Here is a 21481-nt window from a genome sequence, read left to right on the forward strand (position 1 = left end):
AGCTTGCTAATCTGTGGTCTTAAGAAAATAACTACTAACATTAACATCCTGCATTAAAAGAGGAAATGCTTAAATGTGACTACTTTATGATACTTACATTTCTAACCGAGATATTCAACTTACTTTCTAAATCTACAGTTTATCTCAGCTGCTCTTCACATATCAAAAACAGTCCAGTAAAAACAATAAAAATAAACAACAAAGCACAGAAGGGAAGTTTCCAGAAATAATTATGCAATGTAGGATTCCATGTTTTACAGAAAACGTTCTTACATTCTTTTTAATTTTATTCTTGATTGTTTCAATAACTCCAGCTTCGTCACTCTCACAAAGCTTTTCCGTAGCCTTTAAGTCATCACATGCCAGCTGCATTTTCTCCTCTTCAAACGTCATCATGGCATTCTACCAAAAACAGAACACAGATTTGGGAGATAAAAACGAAATATTTCTATTCCTGAAAAAGCTGCAGGATGTTTTGTGAAAGCTTTCATGAAAACTGACTATAAAATTTACTTTTTCGTTAGCATATTAACATCGACAGGTACATCAGCACGTATCCATCTACAAAGAAGCAAACCAGAGATCTGAGTGTGCCTTAACAAAACTTTATGACTAATCTGATCGTATTAATTAAGACTTATCCTCTTGTCTTAATACAACTTCATATGCTGTCAAACTGAGTATGTTGTCACCCTGCACTTTAGTGCAAGAAAAATCTGTGAAAATTCACTTTCAATTATTGTTACATAAGGCACCATTTGCTTTCATGCAGAAGATGCTGCTTTTATATAACTCATTCATAGAAATAACGGGCCTCAAAGTCAGTAAAAAGTGACAGCTACTGCATAATGAGAAATAGGAACCAGAATTCCTACACGTTTAGGAAGGAAAAACAAATCGGGGAAAAAAAGCAACACGCATCAGACCAGTGATCGCTGAACAGATTTAGAAAGAATTTAAGGACAAGTAGCCTCCTAATGCTTTATTAAACAAAAGCCCTGAATGACACAGGCATGCAGAGTGCTGCAGCTATCTTTAGAACAGTAGCTAAGCAAGATACGTTCAAGATGCACTGATACTGCACTGTGATGTTACACTGCTTCAGTGCATCAATTCAGACAAGCAAACCTGGGAGATTCTTCCTCTTTCCTTTCTCTTCTCCTTTCCATTGACTCAAAACCAAACCATACACCACAGATTTCCTAACCAGTATTTTTCCCTGTACTGCATACAGACATTAGAGAGAATTCTAATTAACTTCATTTACAGTGTACGTATTTCTAGCATACTGCAATACATTCTGTCTTTGCACCAGAAATTACCTGTGGTAATATTGTTTTTAATGTTAAGCAGCAATGTCAGAATAAAGACAGCCTAAAATCAAGACCTGCTTACTTGTTTTGAAAAGATATACTCGGTTTTATACAATTGAAAAAAAAAAAAACCTAGCAAAAGCTGTAACAGAAATGTCATGAGTGTTATTTTAACAATGCCTCCATTGCACATATAGAGAGGGTTTTATTATGGCTCTTTTAATGGAACACATAAATATTTCATACGTCTGAGAAGCTGAATCACAGAACATTTACTTTCTATTTAAACCACATAAGTAAACAAGTCTTATACAACGCAATGACTTGTTCTCTGCATACCCTTAACCTAACACTTCCAAAAAACTAAGTCCCATAAAAAGAAACAGATGTAAGTATCCACCACTATGAACTCACAGATTCACCTACAAACATTTACCTCCACCATTATGAACTCATGCATTCACATACAAACATTAAGCACAAGAGAAGAGATGTATGTTTATTCTCTGCTCCCATCTACTCACCAAAAAACTGACAAAACTGGCTCCAAAACTCATTAATGGACTATGATTTCTGTAAAGAAAACAAAGAGCAGTTAAATCTATTTACATGCATTTCCCATTGTAAAGATTGATATTAAACTTTTTGATTTTGGATAATACATCAGTAAATAAATTCAGGACAATTTTTTGGGGGGTTGGTGAGGGTTGGCTTTTTTTATGTGTTGAGTTGCATCATTCAGCAAAATCTAACAGAGAAAGGCAAATTGTATTTATACATGGGTACATCCATTCATCATTTCTAGTAGGACTTGAATACATCTTCAAACAATTCCTGCACATTGAGCTGCTGATTTATCTACTTACTAAGAGCAACCACTGCCATGAAAACATGTTTAGAGCATGCCAAAAAATAATTTCAAGCTACAAAAGCTTCAAAATCCACTGATTTTACTCTTCTATCACTACCAGTTTGACCTTGCACACAAACATTAACCAGTTCAATTAAGAGATTCCCACCTCTCCCTCCTGCCGTAAAGCTCATTTATTTTGATTACAAAAAAATAAATCACATGCCACAGAATTGCTACAGTGCATATGGGTTTTTGCTGCTCTGTTCCAAGGCCAGAACACTTATCTTACTCCACTGTATGTAACAGTTCTAAGATAATTAATGACTTAGAAAACTAGATCAGGTGTTTTCCTCTTTGCTGTCAGAACATGAATGGTCGCCAGTAAACGCCTCTGCCATTATTCCCTATCTGGACTGCTGTCTACCAGCAGCTGTGTTATAAATGCAGCAGGTGCACAAGTTACATGTGCTGCCTCTGGCATCTCAGCATGCACTCCGCCCTTCTCACAGTCCTCCTTGCAACTCAAGAGGCCTGCAGTTCCCAGCCTCACCACGCTGCTCCAGGGCGCATAACCTCCACCATACGGCCCAAGGGCACACGCACTGCAGCGCCAACACCACACACCCACAGCTGCCCAGCAGACAGCACAAGAAATAGCTACACTTGTGTCCTTATGTTACATCATACCTTCAAGAAAGCTCAAAAATAAAGTGAACGTTTCATTTGCCAGATTTCCAAGACCTGCAAATTTAGAGAGAAAGCAGGTTGGCGGAGGCAACCATGAAGGCAAATCTGGGGTAAATAGCTATGTATATTTTTAAATGAGATGTCAGAATCCCAATTCAGCATCTGTAGATAATCAGTATCTCATACTGAAATCCATTTGGATCAGAAGTTTTTCAGAGAAAGACTGTCAGAGTGGATTTGAAGTAGTCATCCTCAGCAGCCTTTTAAAATACGGGGGGGGGGGGGGGGGGGGAAGCAACAAGCAAGAAAACATGCCATAATGAATAGGAACTGCTGAATGATGGCCTGAACCACTGATTGATCACCTGAGGTGAGCACTGAGTCAGCCATGGGAGCACAGGTGAAGACAATTCACCTGAGTGACCCAAAGGGGTGCAGTCTGACTCCACCTCTCCCAGACCCCATTTAAGGGCTGACCACCACTGGGGAAGGATCTCTTGTTGGAGATTGCTCCTTTGGAGTTTCCTACTGAGAGCCTAGGACACGGGTGGGTGAGAATTTTCCTTTAAAATCCTTACAATGCCTTTCTTGAATACTAAGCTCCCATCCACGCTGAAAATTTTACTTTGCTACGAGGCATGGATCAAGAGGTTATTTTAAGGGAGAAATTAAAATTCAAGAGTCTCAACACCTGTTAAAATAAAAAACAAAAAACAAAAAAAACCAAGATCAGTACAATATGAAGCTTTACGCCTGTACTAAAACTTTGCAGAGCAGAACGAAAATGTGGAGGGTTTGTTTCTCCTGCACACAGAAACTGAAGAAATGCATTCAGCAACATTTGGTTCTCAGAAGGAAGCAGCATCCACGCTTTCCTGAGGACTTGGCAAGGAATACAGGAATCTTTTCACCAAAGTATAAGCGCAATTTAAATACTGGGGAACTACAGAACGAATAGTAGAAGTGTTGCACACAAAAAAATATTTTCAATTTGAGACTGTTATTCATTTTTTATGAATATTTATAAACACGGATCCTTCTGTTACAGAAATGGTTGCTGAAGGTTTGAAAGCTTGAAATACATCAGATTCAGGCATAAAGTGATTCCCTACCCACAGGAACAATATTTTCAAATAGAGCAAGGCGAATTAGGGCCATAGTTGGGAGTGAAGCTGCTAAAACAGCATAAATAGTGCAACAGCAGAGCATGAAGAGGTGTAGGCTCTTCCAGCATCTTCCAAAAGCTCTCTTTGTCTTGACTACTTAGGATTTAAGAATCTGCTCTTAAAGAGTGCACACACACACATTTAAATATCAATGGCTACAGGTGCATTCTGAAAGCCTTTATATTTCTTCTGGGTGAATGGTAACAGGACAGTAGTTACATTTAAGAGTCAACCACACTTCCAAGATTACCAGAGATTCTGAATTCTGTAGCAAGTAATAATAATAATAAAAAAAACAACCAAAAACCTTAAATACAGATTTTCAAGTATATTTGTCTAAGTTGATTTAAGAAAACTTGAGAAATATTTCAAACAAATATTTGTCAACACACTTCAAGACAGCTCCCCAACTTGCTCTTTGAAACTGAGACAGACCCCTCCCTGGAAGCACTCAAGGCCAGGCTGGATGGGGCTGTGAGCAACCTGGTCTAGAGGGAGGTGTCCCTTCCTGTAGTCAAGGGATGGAACACCACTCCTACAAGGACAGGCTGAGAGAGCTGGGGCTGCTCAGCCTGGAGAAAGGAAGGTTGCAGCGTGACCTGATAGCGGTCTTTCAATATCTAAAGTGGAGCTACAGGAAAGAAGGGAACAGACTCTTTAGCAGAGTCTGTAGTGATAGAACAAGGGGAAGTGGTTACATGCTCAACAAGGGGAGATTTAGGTTAGGTAAAATGTCTTACAGAGAGGATGGTGAGGCACTGGAACAGGTTCCCTAGGGATGTGGTTGATGCCCCAACCCTGAAGACTTCCAAAGTGAGGCTGATCAGGCCCTGGGCAACCTGATTAAGCCGTGGTGTCCCTGTTCATTGCAGGGGAGTTGGATTGGATGGCTTTTAGAGGTCCCTTATAACTCTAAGGATTCTATGATAAATGGGATAAAGAATGCTTTACCATAGTCCTGCCTAGTCACTGGGTAGAAATTACTGTTGCAGCTTTATGGAAAACCATTTTAGTTGTAATTTCAGCACTTAAAGCCCATTTTAAACAACAACTGTGCTTAGTGCTCAATCTTCACAAATATTTTGCTGAATTATTTCTTCAATAGCTGAAAGTTACCTCTACCTCTAGAGCTAGGAAAAAATTGGTAACAACGCAGTACAATCATCGTAAACGCTAATGCGTGACTAAGGACCAAAATAACTTTCTTCCAAGAAAATAACCCTCCATTCAACATATGCTATAGATGTGACTTTACATCCTTTTCAAAAACCCCAAAAGATATGATAAAAAATAAAAAATAAAAAAGCAGCACTTGTGATAACACTAACAGTAAAACAATGGCTATACTGACATCGACATGAATGCTGGGATGTTGCACTATCCAACCTGTCCTCACCACTTTGAAGCAATAACCTCCACTCATAGATTCATAGATACGTTAAGTTGGAAAGAACCTACAAGATCATCTAGTCCAACCATCCTCCTATCACTATCCCTACCCACTAAACTACTAAATCAAATCCCTTAGCACCTCATCTAAACGCTTCTTGAACAGCGCTAGGGATGGTGCCTCAACCACCTCCCTAGGCAGGCCATTCCAGTGCCTGACCACTCTTTCAGAGAACAAATTTTCTTCACTCAGTGAAGAACAGTCACAAGACTTTTAAACAGCTCAAAGATGAAGGAAAATCTGGTGTCACAGTCTCATGAATCCCACGCTGAAACCAGTGAATGACACTCTCTCACAAATTCATGCATATATTCATATTGTGTTGTGGACTGTCCTGTGTTACCTTCGCATTGTCTTCTTGGGAACTTCGTGCAGTTCAGTGAACAGATACGACAAGTCTTGCACGTGAAGAGAGACAACCCCATGCACCAGGACATGCTGCGGGCAACTGAGCTGGAAAGTAGCCCTGCAGGAAAGGACCCTGGTGCTCTGACAAACACCAAGTTAAACATAAGCCAGTTGCGTGCCCTTGCTGCTGAGAAGGCTGCACCAGGCAAGGTAGTGCCAGCAGGTGATCCTTCTCCTATACTTGGGGCTGCTGAGGCCACGTATAGAGTATTGAGACCACTTCCTTGCTCCCCAGTTCAAGAGAAATATGACGTACTGAAGACAGCCCAACAGAGGACCACCAAGATGCTGAAGGGACCGGAGCACCTCTCCTATGAGAAGAGGCTGAGAGAGTTGGGCCTGTTCTGCCTGCTGAAGAGGAAGCTCAAGGGGTATCTCACCAATGCCTATAAATATCTGAAGGGAAGCTGCATTCCAATTTGGAGTAGCATTAAGCTCAAGGCACACATCAACAATTTACCTACGTACTACCTTAAATAGCTTCAGTATTAAAATGATAATCAGCAAAATGAGGAACTTCAAAACAGTAAAGCCTTCATAGTAAGCCCCCAATTAACACAGTACTTCTGTTCTTACCTGTGCCAGCATACAAGTATTGGATCAAGGCCAGGTGTTCAGCACAAAATACTAGGTCTCTGAAATTGTCTGTGTTAGTATCCACCCACCATTTAGCTCCACTTTGGCATCAGGTTAAATGCTTTGAGGCCCATTCACCGAGGCTTTTCCCAAGCATAACACTGCTTTGTATAGCAACGCATCCTGTTCACTGATAATTGAGCCCCATACATCTTAACACTGTCATTCTGCATTGCATAGTTGTCAAGACAGATTTCTGTAGCACAACCAGATGTTACCATAAACTTTTCAGTTTAGCGTTTAAATAACATCATGTTTCAGGGCTGTGCTTCTGAAGACAACAAGTGCTTTTGACCTGTCAATTAACTGAATAAAAAGTAACCAGCAAGATTTGAATTTACTAACTACTGGCTCAAGTACATTTCACCTGCATCACATTTCAGGGATGCTGCTCAAAGAAGAAAGCACCACAAAACTGTTACTATTGAAGACCCTAAATACTGAAGGTACCCAATCACTTTTTGTCAGCTTCTGAAGACCTGAATTACCCAGGCATTTTTTAAAAGATGTAAGAAAGCTGTATGTACCCACCATCTCTTGTCAAAGCGTAAGTGTTGGGAAGATCAAGTCCATGCAATGTATGATGTGAATATAAAACTCACAACACCAGATAAGGAGTAAACACTGTTTCAGCACTGAGGAATTACTGCTTCCTCAAATCCCACGTGTGTTCCAAACAAGCACATTCAATAGCAGGGGTGAAAAAGCTCAGCAATGCAAAGAAATACTTAAGATATTAGACTGATGCTGGGTGTTTAGTACACTGTGATACCTCAACGGATGCTGAACAAATGGTAGGTATGTTCTTTTATTACTGTTATCACCTTTGGTAATAAGCATTTGTATCACAGCAACGCTCCCACCTTTGCTTTCTGTGAATACTAAGCTTACTAAACTTAAACTCACTGAAATAGATTTCTTTTCCAGCTATATAAAAGCAGTGCTACATGAGACACTGCTTCTCCCAATAAATCCCTAGCCATTCACCTCATCTCATGGCACAGCTTCAAAACGATAACTCACTTTCAGTACAAAGGCATTTGCCATGCCCCAATTTCATGCATGATGATAACATTCTAGAGTTTTAAGCCTGTTTAACAAGGCTGAGACAATACAGCCCTATTTTATCACTAAAAGTGGGGAAAAAATCAAAATTGAGATACATTAGAAAAAACATATATAATTTCTTAGCATATTTCTCTACATTCATTTCCAAAGTAATAATTCCCTTCCAGATACATTAGATCCCAGAGCTACTACAGTCCAGTTCACGTTTAAATAATGTAGAGTGATTAAGCCACCAATACACCCCCCAGCTTTTCTGGGCACTGATGCTTTAGCAACAACCCACTAAGAATTCCAGTCATACAGTGAGTGATGCTCAGGACGAAACAAAATAAATTGCTCTCCTCCAAAGTAGGATACGGAAGCATAATGAAAAATTAAGAGTTTGTCTGAGTTCATAGATAAATATAGAAGCAGCTAATGAATATTTTAAAACAAGCAGGAACACAACATACACACAACAATAAGGAATTTACTGCAAAAACATACAGCTCCTTTGGCCAATGATTTTTCTAGAATATATCCTAAAAGTTATTTGTGATCACAAAGGCTGGCTCTTTATACAAGTACACATCTCAGCCAGTAATGGCATATCAAATAGCACACTATCCTTCCAAGTTAGTTTCTTTAAAATAAATTATTTGACTTTAACATAAGACCCACATACTACCACAACTCTTCCACAATCTCCACTAATCTGCCTTCTAAATTCTGAGTTAACAACTCAGATTCCTGATTACCTTTCTGTCATCTATGTATGAAATCTTAACCGTCAGATTTGTTTCCATTTGGCAAATGGATCTCTTTACCTCCCCCTCCATCCTTTTTACCTCTTCATTTGGCACCACCACCCGTTTCCATCTTGAAGGCCACCAAACCAAGTGTCACATTCAACGTGATCTTCTCTATGTATTCAGGTCAGTTTTCTAGCTACATGCATTGTTTAGTGCAATGCACTGTCTAGCCCTTGAGAAATGAAATCTTACTTTAAGGTACACGTTTACTACACATGTACTATACTGCTGCTAAAAACAGCTTCCCTCATATATATCTCTCCTCTCTATCTAGCAGCTGCTCGCCTGCCTCTGTCACTGTAATAAATAATGGCCCACAGGGTTGCTATCAGGGCATTTTGGACTTCTTCACACACTGTCTATCAGGATGCCACCAGCCTTCACCCCACTGACTTACGTCAGTTTCCACTCTTCCACCCTTATCTTCAGAGAAGCTACTGACACATCTACATTTCATTTTTCCTCTTCATGTTCCTTTGCTGAGCTCCGTAAACAAGAGATTCAACAGCAGCGAGACAATCTACCTCCTGATCAATGCTGGCTTAATGTCACCTTGCATTTCCATCACTTATTTTCATCTGTTGTCTCATCATGCATTTGGATCTAACAAATTGAGCCACACGCACTGCTTTAGCTTGGTATTATTAGTTTCAAGCACCTACCCCGATGCTGCGCATTGCTGAAGTTTATATTATGTTAACAAATATGCTATAAAACATTCCCTTAAAAAACTCCAGGTTTTAAGAATACGTGTACTCAGCATTTCTCTTGTTCTGTTTTCCACAATTTCTTATTTTATTCCTTCACCCAGACAGGTCACACAGCATGGTTTTTCTCCGCCGACCCCATCCTTTAAACCTGCACACTTTCTGCTTTAGAAACACATTCCCACCACACTGTCCTTATTTTCTTCTTAGAAGATACACTCTCGCATACATTTCACATATCCACCTTGTTCCATTTCTCCTTTTTTACACAGGAGTTGAGAACTTCACTAATCCTCCTGAGAAGAGCCGTTCATAATAAGGAGTCAAACACTTCTGCAGCATGAGACAGAAGGCTGCTGGATTTATAATATCCCTAATCTCATGCTCTACGCTGTGAGTCAACGTTCAGTGGGAAAGCTTCCAATGATACTTGACAGTCTTCTTTCTCCTTAGCTGAAGGAAGTTGTTTAAACCATTTATGAATTGGAAATGCTCTTAAAAATGAATAATCAGCAAAAAAAAAACCGAAGACCTTTAGCCTCTTTCTTCTATTCTTAAAAGCTGAGGTATCCACAGAACGGGAACGAAGAAATAACACTCCACTGCAGTATCCTTTCTACTGCCAAGGTGGTCCCCCAAAGCAGTGCCATCCCACAGGCTGGCTCTGGGCTCCACCTGTGATGCCATGTCCTCAGTTAACCTCCACACAGTACTCACCAGTTTAACCCAATCAGAACTCAGATGGTGTCCATATTGTTTATACTGAACAGAAAGATTAATACCTGGCAGTTTTAACTCCAGATTTATGCTGATAAAGCTAGAGGAGTTAAGGGCAATGGTGCAGCCTGTTGCAAATCTAAGAAAATATTGTATTTGTTTATATTTAGCTCATGTTCAGAAGGTTCACACTATTATCAGGTGGGGAATCTAGGTTTCTTAAAAGAAAAAAAACGTCAAACAAAAACCTATGCACTTAACAATGTTGCTTGCAGATGATTTTTCAAGCCCCTACAACTTCTAAGAGGTCTAGTTCAACAAAAAACAAGCCACAAGCCACAAAAGACTAATGGCTTTACAGTGGCAGCCAATGCAGTTCTGGCTATATGCTGCATCTGACAACAGATCTCACAACACTGATCAAACGATCCCATTAACAGATCTGAAGTCTCACGTGTGGTTGAGTTACCGAATAAATAATCTTGCAGGTTCTTGAAAAGTTTCTGTAACATTATTTCTTTTCCCCTTTATGCCTTCACTTTTAACAGCTATCATCTGATAACTGGTAACACATACTCACATCAGGCTAAGCTCAAAAAGTTGCATTTCATCAGACAGCTTTGAGCTCTAATGCTGACAAACATCCACACTGAACTATGGAGAACTGCCAAAAGCCGCTCCTTCAGCCTACCAATCCCATATGGGATAGGTTCTACTTGATAATTCCAAGCCCATGTCAATGACAACATTCTTACTTAAGGCTGTATGCAAATAAAAACATAATTGTATTACTTAAGTCCCTGTAGGGAAGAACGCATCCAAAACAAGTGCTGAACTGAAAGCTGTTGACCAAAGGAGGTTTCCCAGGTGTCTCCAGAATTGGAATTTGTAGGAGATTAAGCACGCTCTGCCGTATTTTCTTTCCCACCTCTATGTGAATCCTACCCTGCAACACAGTGAGGGGCTGCTAGTTCCCAGCAAGAACCCTGCTACATATTTTTGGAACAAAGCTGGAGATATTCACAGTCACTTAAAAAGCCAGGACGGTGATTATTAATTTATGAATCACAAAACCACTTAATCTAATGAAAGAATTTCAATTTACTCCTTTGCGGGTAGTGTTAAAAGGCCAAGATCAAACAATACACTGAAGCTAAAGGGCACCTTTTGATATAAATCAAACAAAGGGAAGCCCACACCTGGGAAAAAATCAGACTGGATGCTAGGAAATACTTCTCTGAAAGAACGGTCAGGCACTGCAACGGGCTGCCCAGGGAGGTGGTGGAGTCACCCATGCTGGAGGCATTTAAAGAACGTTTAGATGCTGTGTTGAGGAATGTGGTTTAGAGAAAGCTATCGGTGATGGGTGGATGGTTGGACTGGATGATCTTGTAGGTCTTTTCCAGCCTCGGTGATTCTATGATTTTGCATTTCTGAAGTAAGATGTATAATTAAGATGCAGACGTTACAGATAAGCAAGGAAAGAATTTGCAGAAGGTATCGTTACTTATTCTCTACGTACTGCAGGGAGAACTACGCTGCATTCTGCAAACAGGAACCATACCCTCTGTACTCTGGAGCATTACGTACGACATCAGAACGCTGCATATCTAGGGATTCCCAGACCGCTCCTACATTCACACCGGTGAAAGAAAACAACGGCACCACCACAGTGACGGCAGAGGGAGAAAACCAACGAGGTTTTCCTCAACGGGCACCCTGAAAATAAGGGACGCCTACAGCAACCGCCGACACCAGCATCGGTGTGCAAAGAGACGCACGACTTCAGCAGCCCCGCGCCCAACCAGCGCCAGGAGACACCGCCCCCAGCCCGGGGCGGGAGCGCGGGGACCGCCGCTGCGGGAAGCGCCGGGGGCTCACCGGTACTTCTTGAAGAGCTGGTCGGACTCGCGGAAACCGTTGTTGAGCAGCATGTTGATGCCGGCCAACGCCAGCTCCGAGTCCTCGATGGGCAGCGGCGCTTCCCCGTCCTCCCGCCGCGCCGGTGGCTGTTCCGAGCCGGCCATGACGGTGAGGGGGGGAAAGGGGAGAGCGGGATGAGGCCGACTGTATCCTTCCCCCAGCCCTACCGCGGAGGAAGGCGCCGGGTGCCCGCGTCCTCCTCACCCGCCCTCCCGCGCTGCAGCGCCGCCGAGCCGCCTGGCGCCCGCAGCCCTCCGAACGCGGCGGCGCCCGCCTCGCTCCGCACAGCGCAGGCGTCGAGGGGACCGCGCATGCGCGATGGCGGCTGGTCCGCCCGCGGCTGCGGTGAGGTGATGAAGTAAGGGGATTTGTGTGGGGCGGGAGAGGTCTGGGAAGCGCTGTGAGGGGGATGCGGGCTTGTTGGGGACGTCTGCGTCCCCCCCCCCCACCATCGTCATCTTCCTCCGTCGGTGGAGGGTGACCAGGAGAGGATGACAGTGGGATTCCTCCTCGGAGGATGTGCTGCCCTCGTATGGCCGCTGCCCTGCTTCTGTCACCCAACAGGCGGTGATGCAAGCTTGCTCACAGCCAAACAGCACATTGATGCGAGGGTTTTCTCTAAATCCGCTAGGATTTTTCCTTTAGTGAGACGTAGGTGCTGGGGCAGCCAGGCTTCCAGAGTGAAGCAACAAAGACCTTCTCTCCTAACGTGCCTTTCCTTCTGCAAGGAAAATAGCCTTTTATTTTTACTTTTCAGAATAGTGATTTTATTTGGTGGCAGCATTCACTCAAGCACTGACTGAAGTTCCTTGTTTCTAGGGCAGTGCTGACTGTCCCAGCCCAAGCCCAACAGGCTTGAGTTATTTGTTCCCTGCCCCTCAACACCATTATTAGCTGTAACATGAACTTGTCCGTGGAGCTGGCAGCATTTTGCAAGCTGTGTTTGGCCTACTCTCACACATTGTTATGAACAATGGATATATGAGAATGTACACCTGCAAAAATAGATCCATTCCAGCCCCAAAAAGTTAAGTACCTGGTCTGAAAATACACCCCTGATATCTCACCCCCCTCTGCAGGAGGAACAACTTCCTCATTGTGCTTAAATTCAGGTGGAGACAAAAGCAGCTGCCTACTTCTTGGTCTTGCTTCAGCCAGCTAAGGCAACGCTACAGCTGAGCTGCTCTTGTCAAAAACTAACATACAAAAAAAATGGGACTACGGTCTACTTTTAGAACAAACCCTTCTTCCCTGTCAAGAACGTCTTTTTCTTGTGAATCAAGTAGTAGTATTTCCATCCTATGTGCTCCATAGGAATAGCTACCACCACCTAGGAAAATAGCCTGCACCCAAACCCTCTTGGAAAGACAAGTCTTAAAAAGCCAAGAATGTTAATTGCTGGGAGCCTTCTGAAATCTGCCAGGTATGAATCAGGTGCTTTGGCTGATTCCCAGCCCCTCTGAACAAAGCTTGATACTCAGGTTGTTTAAATAGAGCATGCCTTCTGTTACAGTGCACATTGCCCATACAGCATCTCTAAAGCTTTCAGGAGATCAGCACAGAGGGAGCAGGGAACCACATGTTCTCTCATGCATTTATTGCTCATCTGTGAAACACAGCCTCCCATATTCGAACAGGCTCAGAAAAAGGAAGTTGCAACAACTTGCAGTTCGTTTACTGTTACAGTTGTGTGTAAGACACTGCATTGCAGATAACCACAAATAGTTTAAAAAAATTATTCCTATCTCCCATGCAGGATTCTGCAATTTTTCTTCTTCTCCAAAGCCCTACTTCCTGGCTCCCATAGCTGAGTAATAGCGTAGCAGATCTGTGTGATCTCTACAGATTTTTGCCCCCAAGGAGCAAGAATTCTTTGAGGTCTTCCTTCTAGCATGCAGACTACACTCTGGATTGGCAATGATCATCTGTTTTCTGTTACAAGTGCTTTTATAACTCTTAGGTAGCTAGTTATTAGTTTTGAAACACCAGACATGAGTATTTAAATCATACCTCCAGAAACACAGCTCTAAGTCCATGGAAGCACTTGGCAGAATACTTCTGCATTTCAGCTGCTCTAGTAGAAAAGTAACACATTTAAATGTGACTAATGAAGCAGTGTGACACCCACAGTTTGCCTCTGAGAGCTTACCAGCAGCAGTCTTATAGTGCTCATATTGTTATGGGCTGCATTAGAACAGCATTTTTTGGAAGAAATTGATGAGAAACCAGCAGGGCTGTAAGTTTCTGTGTCTGCCACATAACAGCAGATGAGGTCTTGTGATGGGTTACCGTTAGTTTCATTCACATGCAGGATGTGGTACTGCTGATTCAGCCTACCAAGAATGGTCTGAGGAGCGCAGAAGTGAACACACATCACTTGTACTGGCTGACCTAAGCTGGTATGTACTTCTCAGTAGCAACACTATAGACATTTCTTGTTTTATTTATATAAATCCCTGACAGCATAGTGTCATCAGCACAATAGTTGCTTACAAGAATTTCAGCCAGTAATTTCAGCAGGGGTTCAATCAGTGACCAGTTTTCCACTTACCCCGCAGCTCACTGTAGTGCAGTATTAGATAACCTATACTACTATTAGCTCATACAAAAAGAGTTTGAGCAAACTGCAGATTGGTTTGTAATCACTGAAGGACAATACAGTAAGTTACTGATAGTAAGAAAGAATCATACTGGAAATTTTAGACCAATTAATTTATTTACAAAATCTTCACTGTTTTTCTTAGCACTTGTCAAAGAGATAAAAGGCAGAGTGGCTGCAAGCTTCCACATCCTGTAGGAGATAAAAAGGTAGTGTTTTTATAGCTTCCTTGCAGGGTGTTGTTGTCATAGTTCAATATAGCCTGTACCTTTGGATACTAAATTGCTTTTCCCATTGACAAGCTTTCCAAGCTTCTGGCCTATCTTTGTGCTTCTGACAGGGAAAATTGCTGAAGTTATCATCTTTATAGAACCCCTGAGTTAATAACTCTTTTTCATCAATATTTTTCCTCCATAAGTCTAACTGGAATTTAACAGTACTATAAATTGCATGAGTCACAGAGAATTGCAAAGATGATAGTAAGAGGGAATCAATTATTATCAATTATTAAAGAAAGCATAAAGATTTAGCTATAGCATCTGAGAGAAGGGGTTAAAAAAAAAAAGAAAGTCCTATGTTAATATTTTGAGTTTCATTTCTTCACTCTGTAAATTAGGTCTCACTTGTCCCAGGGCCCTTCTCCACTGTGCCTGTATGAGGCAGTCCAATGATTTGCTGCTTGCTCAAAGTGCCCTGTAAGATGTGAGGCTAACAGAATGAATAATACCAAAAGGTATTATAGCTAAGATACTTTATAGGTAGTATAGTTAGACAAATTATTCTGATGGAAAAGAGACGATTGAAATAAAGGAAAATGCTCATACTCACCTGCATCCTAGGCTCAAAATAGAAAACTCCAAAGGAGCAATCTTCAACAAGAGATGCTTCCTCAGTGGTGGTCAGCCCTTAAATGAGGTCTGGGAGAGGTGGAGCCAGACTCCACCCCTTCTGGTCACACAGATGAGTTGCCTTCACCTGTGTTCCCACAGTTGACTCAGTGTTCACCTCAGGCGATCAATCAGTGGTTCAGGCCGTGATTCAACAGTTCCCATACATGCCCTAAATCTGATTTTTCTGAGTTTCTTTTAACCTATTTTGTTCCAGAATTCTACATCTATCCTGGAACACCTCAGTAATCCTGATACAGTTTAAACTTCTTAAGCTGGAGACAAAATTTCAGCATTGAATTTGGAAGATTTGATCACTGGCAGTTAAGTTAGAGTCACTGTTCATTTAAGCGAAGAGAAGTAAAATGCTTCAGAATTGCATTAGCATCTTTCCTGCATTGTAGAAATCCTGACTGTGTATGCACATGAAGTGTGTAGTAAAAATTCTACGACTTCTCTCACATTTTTTTCTATTTCCAATATAAGCCTGGGGAGACAGGTGCTGTATTTTTATTCTTTTGGCAGATTTTCCATTCTAGTTAAATATCAGGTGTTTTCCCATTGCTAGTTACACAGGGGTATAAGAATCAAGGGTACAGCTCTTTATTCTCTACCAGCTGTTGGAAGGCTTTGTCTCTGCGTCAGTGGCTTGGGCTGGTGAATATGCCAAAGCAAGTATCGTCTCTTTTGGAATATATCATATTTTGCAAGGAAAAAAAAAATTGATGCTCATAAGTACATTTCTAAAGAAACGTAATTTTCAAGTAGCTAAAGCCACTTGTTCCTTTGCTTTGTTCAGATGGTGGCAGCGGATCTCACAATAATGGAGGAACCCACCTATTGTGTCTTATCGCTTCACTATTAATGAGTGGTGTGCTCTACATCTGTTATCATCATGCGTTTTCCATACAGAGCAGCAACCAAGCAATACTACAAAGCTAAGCTAATCTTCAGAGCTTTCTTTTCATATTTCCCTATTAGTGTGTATTGTCATTTTAAAGGCTAAACCATGCCTAAGGATATGCATTGAAATTACTGTCTCTCCTGTCAATAAATAGAGACCATGCATACACCTCCTTGTAAAATGAAACACACTTCATGAGCCTCTTCATCCAAAGTATTCCAGGGGTACTGAAATTGAGTCTCTTGTCTCTCCTCTGATTAAAGAGCTTTATAATAATAGCAGTTAGAAGAAACACCTCTGCTTGTGGCAGTGGACTTTAGTCCAGAATCTGCTGCTCCTTCCTCTCATAAGCTCTCAGTTTTTCTTGCTTATTTCTCATAGGCAGCCATTTCTTTATTGAGAGCTACCAGTTGGAAAGTGACTGATCCCTCTGTCCTGCTCTCTTGAGCATTCATTGGCTGCTCTTTTCTGTTTCCTCAGAATATGCAGTTCGTAACAGAGGCAGTTTTGCACAGAGAAGCCATGGGGATAGCTGGGTTGGAGGACATAAAGTTCCTGTAAAGTCTGAAAGGAAAGTGAAAGGTGAGATGGAGCAAGTAAAAGTGATTTCTAAGCATTCTTATGTGGTGCTGCTGTTTTTTTTTGTTGTTGTTGTTGTTGTTGTTGTTGTTGTTGTTTTTGCTGTTGTTGCTGTTTTTTAATATTTGGATTATGTTTCTTTTCATCCACAAATGTGGTTGCTCTAGACCCAATATATGATCAGTATAATGAGATGAATCATGTGCAGTCACAGAGTTATTTTGACTCAAGCACATGAAGGTGTGTAATTTTTGCTATATAAAATATGCTAAGTTACAGGGCGTTTCGGTGTGTTGCTTATTTTATCCTTCAGAGTCTGCTAATGACCAAGCATATGCACACAGTTACAGAGAATACAAAGGAATGCAAAAGTATTAAATACTCACAGCTGCTCTGCTGAGGCAGCAGCCACATGCTGGCCTGTTCTGTGACAATTATCTGGAAAAGCTTCTACACAAAATTACTGGCATCTGACTTGAATTTTAAGAGCCAATTCAGGATGTTTTACTTTTACAGAAATAACTTCTTACGGAGTTCAGAGCTATGTTTGACTGCAAGAATATCTGCTCGATCTAGCTGTATTGCCAGAGGGCATGATATATGAAGAATAAAGGGATCACCAGGAATCAACTAATTCTTGTCCAGTCCTTTCTCGGAGTCACAGTGAGTTCATGTGGGTTGTAACAGACAAATATTTCTCTAAATGTAGTTCAAGTATTTTTACTACTGAGGGTCTGCAAACTAGATTTCCCTCTTGTTCTTCCTTCAGACAGCACTGGAAACAACTGATTGCACCTTTGCTACAGAAGAGAGGGATAAAAGCAAATTAAAACTGGTGAGCTCAGTGACTTGGTGTATGAGAGAGTGAGGTAGGCTGTCTTGTCCATAGTGGAATATATAACGTCATTTGTCCTATACAATACCCTTGGTTTGATAGTATGGGATCTTGGTTGGATCCCTATGAACGTTTCTTACTTGGGATGAAAAATGAGTAGTCAGGAAGGCCACAGATAGCCTGTAGCAAACATAGCAGCCTTGCTAAATGCCCTTTGTGTCAGTACTCCTCTTAGTCCATGTAATTTAAAGACCAGAAATCCTTGTAGATCATATTTGTAAGTATTTAGAATGAAATAATGTCTTGCTAAGGCATATTTTTCCTTTTAGTAGTTTAGCAGTAAATATTTTTTTCAAAGGTGTCAAGCTGCTCAATGCATAAAGCAATTTGAAATGAGATTATGTAAAGGTTACTTGTCAGCTACATTCTTATGTTTCTACTTTCATTTGGAACTTTTGGCATTTTATGTGCTTTATATTTAGCATCTTAACATTTTCCACTTGCTTATTCCTCAGTCTTTCTAAGCAGAATGGCCTCTGTTGGATTACAGAGGTGTTATTCTGGCCATGTCAGACTTCAGGACTGTTTTTCAGTTTTGAAATCTGCAGTCCTTCTAACTCACCTTTCTGCAAGTGGGGAATATTTGGTTAAAAATCCTAGTGAGGAAAGATCAGTAGACCCTACTGATAACCACTCTAGTGTGACACCAAACACAGATTTATATGGACAAGTTGTCATTTCCTACACATAGATACATCATCTGGGTCTTTTTGTTGAAAGGTGCTCACAACTGCCATGACCAGCTAGAGAGGAAGACATGAAACAGCTGAGGTAGAACTTTGAATCTCCTGGCATTAGGGGAAGTTGCAGAGAGTGGATTCCTGTGCAGATGTCCTTCTTCAGTCCCAATTTCCGTTTCTTTTTGTTGTAGATTTGGAGGTGGCACTTCAAGATCACGCAAACCATAGCCACTTGGAAGTTAGCTTGTGTCACTTGAGCATGAGGAACCTTGCTCTTTCATCAAACCACTGAAGTTCTCTGAGGACTGGTTCTGATACCTATTGCAATGTACAGTAACTTTGTACCTGTCTGTGCGTCAGTACTGGTGCTGTACAATTCAGTGGTCTACAGCCACCTCAGATGAAAGCGTCTTGACTTTCTATAACTGGAACAGACCACACAGATCATGTTCATTTGAGCAGCCCAGCCAGCAGTGTACATGCCTACGAAGATGGTGAGCTTCTTCCCCTACATAAGCACTCTGTCAGCTGCTGATTTCTTTGTCCTTGATTATTAAAGTTCCTTACGTTTTTTCAGAGTTTAATCCTGTCTCCTGGAACATAGTGCTCTGTTCTTTACAAAACTCTTCTCCGAGGCTTGCACACATAGACACAGCAACTGGCTTTTAAAAGAGGCAGTATGATCTGTGGCATATATCATCAGACAGAAAAAAAAGCCAAAAAAAGCATATTGAGAGACAGATGCTACCCCAGATTTCAGAGTTTTTATTTCTGGATGCTATCTCTTAATCTGAAGAACTTGTGCTTTGGTCTGAATGCTTCTGCTACTCCCAAGAACGTAACCAGTTGTACCATTTAATTAGAGGATCCAAGAAAAGTCATCTTGTCTGTATAAACTTGCAGTGAGGAGAGCATCTTCTATTAAATATGTATTCAAACAGTACATGTATTTATATACACTCAGGCTACAGCATTCCCTAGAGTAAACAGCTTAGATCTGTGCCCTTACATCATTTTTATTCTAGTAGTTGTTCTATAGTAGCAAGTATTTGATTAAATTCCCACAACATTCTTCACATTTTGGTGTGCAAAACTATAAAGCAAACATTAAAATAAGCATTTGTCATTTGAAGATATTATTTTAGGTACTGGACATTTAATTTGAAATAGAATCTAAGAAACTGGAAGCCAATGTTTAACTGGCTAGCTTGTGAGTTGACAGTTCCAAAAGGAAATTAAGCAGAACCAAGTGTTACCTCCTGTCACTTAATGAAAAAAAGCAGAAGCATACTGTGATTAAGGTTCAGTTCTCTAAAATAAAGTGAGTTCTCTCTTGTTTACCGTTAGGTTTTCCCATTCTTCTGCTTCTGGAAACACGGGCTGTTTGTTTGGAATATGCTCTCTGTCCCATCTGGTTGGTAACTTGTTCCTATTTGGGCATTTGTCAGTCAAGGGGAGTGAGTGAGTTAACGAACACTTCTGTGAATTCAGCATTCTTGTGAACAATGCCTATCAGAATCTAGATATCAGAAGTGGCAGACAGAGCATGTGCTCAGCAAGAGAAACGCTGCATTGCAGATAAAGGGAAACGGCAACGTCAAAATTCTGCATGCATCTAAAGGTAATCACAACAGGGACTTACACACCTTAACTCTCAACAAAGTTCTTACAACAACAACAGCAGAATCAGCAGAATGATGAATGTAATACCCTCCTTTAATTATTACTTTTTAAGTGTATTTGCATTTTGAAAGCATTCTTGCCCTTTAACAGCACAGTGCCTTTTAAAGCCTCGTATCGTGTGGCTTTTTCCGTACTGACTCACTATTTATTCTTCTACCAACAGCGTTTTGTGAAGCTGAGAGCTACCGACCCCATAAGCACCTCAAGCTGAGTTGCATAATCTCAGATATGATGAGTTATACCCAGCAACAACCAGGGTAATACAGTGAGAAAAACGATGCTTTTACTGCAGGCCATTTTTTTTTCTGAGTTCCTCTTCCTGACATAGCTCAAGAAGAGATCATCTCTTATTTTTTTCACCACACTCTCTTTCACTCCATCAAATGCTTCCAGCAAACATTCTCATCTTTCTCCTTCCATTCCTTTCATTTTATTAACTCTTTCACTTACCTATTTTTAGAGGATTGTAAGAGTGTGTAAATATCCATTTTGTCTCGCATCTGTTTTATGTGTCTTTCATTTGGGGTTCAGCCTACATTTTCTCCTGAGGTTCTCAAGCTTCAAACCACATGAAGCACAGTTCTTACATATTTCTTTCCCTGGTGTAAGGTGGAATTTGAGAAGATACACGTGAACCCACCTCTCTTAACTGTCTCACCACACAACCAGTACGGACAGCAGAGATTTCTTTTAGTGGCAGCACCAAGACACTGAGAAATAAGAAGGTAGAGAAATGCTGGCAGATCTACTGCCATGGATGCAAGCACCATATTAGCATCGCAATGAGATGCAGCATCATAATACTGGAGTTAGCTGCACTTTATCTGGGTAACTCAATACTGGGAGGGATCAGTGACAAAAGCATTTGTAATGACATATCTTTCCTATAATTGGAAGCAGGAGATCATTCTTTCTGGCTTGTGCCTTTCTTCGTTGTGGCCTGCTGACAACACTGTACAGTGGCTTTTCTATAGCTAGGTAGTCAGGCAGTGCAATCATTCCTTAGGACTGTAGTCAAGTGCTGCATCCATCTTCAGGGCACTTGTTCAGTGAGCTTCCTGCTGCTCCAGATGGATCCTTGGGAGCTTGGACCTGGGTTTGTTGCTGCTTTGCCCTCTTATGGTTTATGTTCAAGATGGCGTATGGGTGCACTTTGTGGAGTGGAGTAACTGACCCCCCTCCACAGACGATAGAAGGACAACTTGAGTAGATACCTAATTATGTAACTAGAGTTGTGTGATGAGTAACCATAGTGCTCTGCAAATGTTATTGGTCTTACTGAATTCAAGCAGATGTATCACAAGAGCCAGTGCTACTGAGTGGTGTCATAGCCACACAAGTCCGTGTCTAGCCATTCCATTTGTTTAAAATCAACGTATCTTGGAACTTCCTGTGGATTCCAGATAAAAAATAACGAGTTAACCTACACTAATAGTAAAAGCCTTAACATTTTTGTCTGGATTTGGTGGTGAAATGTGCTCTCATAAGCTTAGCTATGCCTGAATTGCAGATGCATGCAATAGCGCTTGTTGGTT

The 21481-nt window shown here is 41.2% G+C and overlaps 1 protein-coding gene across 1 annotated transcript in view; it reads right to left on the reverse strand.

The window, feature by feature from the left end:
- Positions 1–11904, reverse strand: part of TTC39C (tetratricopeptide repeat domain 39C) — a 28119-nt gene extending 16215 nt beyond the window's left edge. Inside the window, exons 1-3 of the mRNA XM_065752228.1 lie at positions 11678–11904; positions 1838–1886; positions 274–402 (exon numbers count right to left, since the gene is read on the reverse strand). Of these exons, the coding sequence (XP_065608300.1) occupies positions 274–402; positions 1838–1886; positions 11678–11823 (324 nt within the window). The 5' untranslated portion in view covers positions 11824–11904. The remainder of the gene's footprint in view (positions 1–273; positions 403–1837; positions 1887–11677) is intronic.
- Between the last annotated feature and the right edge of the window lie 9577 nt (positions 11905–21481).

This window comes from Cyrtonyx montezumae, unplaced genomic scaffold (genome assembly GCF_038088225.1).
Source record: "Cyrtonyx montezumae isolate F1298 unplaced genomic scaffold, pur_monq_1.0 scaffold_8, whole genome shotgun sequence".
Lineage (NCBI taxonomy): Eukaryota > Metazoa > Chordata > Aves > Galliformes > Odontophoridae > Cyrtonyx > Cyrtonyx montezumae.